General features: G+C 43.0%; 1 protein-coding gene across 1 annotated transcript in view; it reads right to left on the bottom strand.

The window, feature by feature from the left end:
- LOC134101232 (seizure 6-like protein) overlaps positions 1-2500 on the bottom strand; it is a 62314-nt gene that overhangs the window by 16282 nt on the left and 43532 nt on the right. The window contains 1 exon segment of the mRNA XM_062554828.1: positions 1984-2179. Coding sequence (XP_062410812.1) covers positions 1984-2179 — 196 coding nt within the window.

Here is a 2500-nt window from a genome sequence, read left to right as displayed (position 1 = left end):
AGTCTCCATGGCAATCCTGCTATTAGCACAACAAAAATGTTGCTGCACATTTCTTTGTAAGATCAAGGACGGTTCCCAGAAAAAGAAAAGATTTTCCATGAGAGGGATTCATGTGGATTCCTGTGCAGTGGCGAAGGCGTTGTTTGTGCAGCACGTATACTAGTCTCTACAACAGAAACTGCAATTTTGGATACTCCAACAACATTCTGCATGAAGTAATGAAGCAATTTATCAAATCCATTTGCAGCTGAGACAACAAAATAAATGCTTTTTCAGGCACTAACCACGCTTCCATTCTTCAGGCTAAGCACGGCATACATACAGTATCTGCTTACCATCTAGAATAATAATAATAATAATATAATATAACACAGCTGCAGCTGCATGTTCCTTTTGGTGTGTTAGGAAGCTGTGTAAAAGAAACATTTCAATGCAGTGTAACTGCAGCCAACAACGGCACTATGCTTTTCCAGGAACAAAAAGGTTGAGGTTGGTGGTGCAACTGCACTGAGATATATTCTTCAGTGGTCTTTGAACTGGTTAAACTTTCTGAACTTCCCAGCAACAGCTTTTTCAAACAACCACAGACTGCAGCACCCCTGAGGTCTAAGGCATGTCTGCTGATGGATTACAGAGACGCATGCAGACTTGATCTTATTTAATTCAGTCTAACGAGTCAAACTCCTTCAAGTTAGACACCCGTACGGACCACAGAGACGCCTGCAGACTTGATCTTATTTTAATACAGTCTAACCATAAACTCCATCAAGTTAGACACCTGTGTGGATTACGGAGACGCATACAGACTTGATATTATTTTAATACAGCCTAAGCAGGTAAACTCTTTCAAGTTAGACACCCGTGCGGATTACTGAGATGCATACAGACTTGATATTATTTTAATACAGCCTAAGCAGGTAAACGTCTTCAGGTCAGACACTCGTATGGATTACGGAGATAGATGCAGACTTTAGCTTGTTTTAATATAACAAGGTGAGATCCCTCAAGTTGGAGACCCTGTCAGAGTAAGGAAAGGATTACTGTACATATTCACATGCAGACGTGTTTAAATTAACCAGGCCAGAGCCACGACAGTTAAACCCTGTCTGATGCGGGGGATTATGCAGCTGGACATGGACTTTTAAATTAACCAATTTACAACCTCCTGAAGATAAAACGCTTCAAATGAAGCAACCGCCAGCTGACTTCAGGACCTGCTCTGCAATATCTAGAGTTGAACCAGACAACCACCTCCCTGTGGTCAAAAGCCTAACTACCAAGGGATTATACTCCACACAGTAAACGTCCTCTGGAGGAACAGCAGTAGACTTAAAGCCGAAGTTGGCGTTTTTACGCGATTTCAAGCCGTTAACATTTTCTGTCACATTCGGCAATCATCTCCCCATGACTGCTGGCTGTCCATTAGGTGTCCATTCAGTAGGCCTACACCTGTACTGTAGGCAGCCCTGGCTCCGAAAACTGGAAACAAACAAAGTGGGGGCAGCCTCCCCCCCAAACAAAAAAGTTGTTGGAAGATAGGAATGAGCCTTGGTTCACATTATATCTGGTCCTTGGTTTAGATATAATGTCTGTTGCTTTGGACAAAAGCGTCTGCTAATAAATTTAAATATAAACGTAAACACAAACAAACGTGACTTCCTGCTGAATCACTGACAGAACCTTTAAGGGCCATTCACACCAAGAACAACAACTGTAACGATAATGGCAAAAAAGTATAACCCTAATATAAATGACGAAGTTGTTGATCATTGGGGATCAGTTTCAGAGTAATTTTGATGACGATAAAAAGCTGACAGCGAATCAGAATCCCTCAAATTTTAGCCATCACATTCATCAACACGAGGAGAGACTTTCCTTATAGTAGGTCAGTGTGAACGCTTTGATCGTTACAGTTATAGTTATAGCCATCGTTCTAGTTATCGCTTCTGTATCGGTTTGTTCTGTATGTGTGTGTAGACTCACTCTGATAGTGCAGCTGGAAGGTGCCCATTGGTCCCTCTGGAAAGGAGCGGAAGAATACAGAGATGGTATTGGTCGGGCTGCGGATCACCTGACCCTCCACCAGGAGCGTGTGATTGGCCAGTACAATCAGGGCTCCCGCCTCGTTCTGCCCTCTGATTGATAGCTGCTCTCCATCCGACAGATTGACACTCTTGATCTGTGATGAATTAGACACACAATACATATATGAACATGAACACACACACACACACACACACACACGCTTTCTGCAGTTCTCTTGTTCTCCTAATCCTTCCTTCGCATACTTTCCCAGCAATCTCAGTCCTCTGCCTCTCTCTTTCTCTCTCTCTCTCACACACACAAACACACACACACACACACACACACACACACACACACACACACACATACACACACACACACACACACACACACACACACACACACACACACACACACACACAATCTCTCTTTCTCTCCGTCTTTCTTCTGCTTGTTACCGTCTTGTCAAAATGAA

Source organism: Sardina pilchardus, chromosome 14 (genome assembly GCF_963854185.1).
Source record: "Sardina pilchardus chromosome 14, fSarPil1.1, whole genome shotgun sequence".
NCBI lineage: Eukaryota > Metazoa > Chordata > Actinopteri > Clupeiformes > Clupeidae > Sardina > Sardina pilchardus.
The sequence above is the reverse complement of the archived record's forward strand: the minus strand, read 5'-3'. Positions and strand labels throughout refer to the sequence as shown.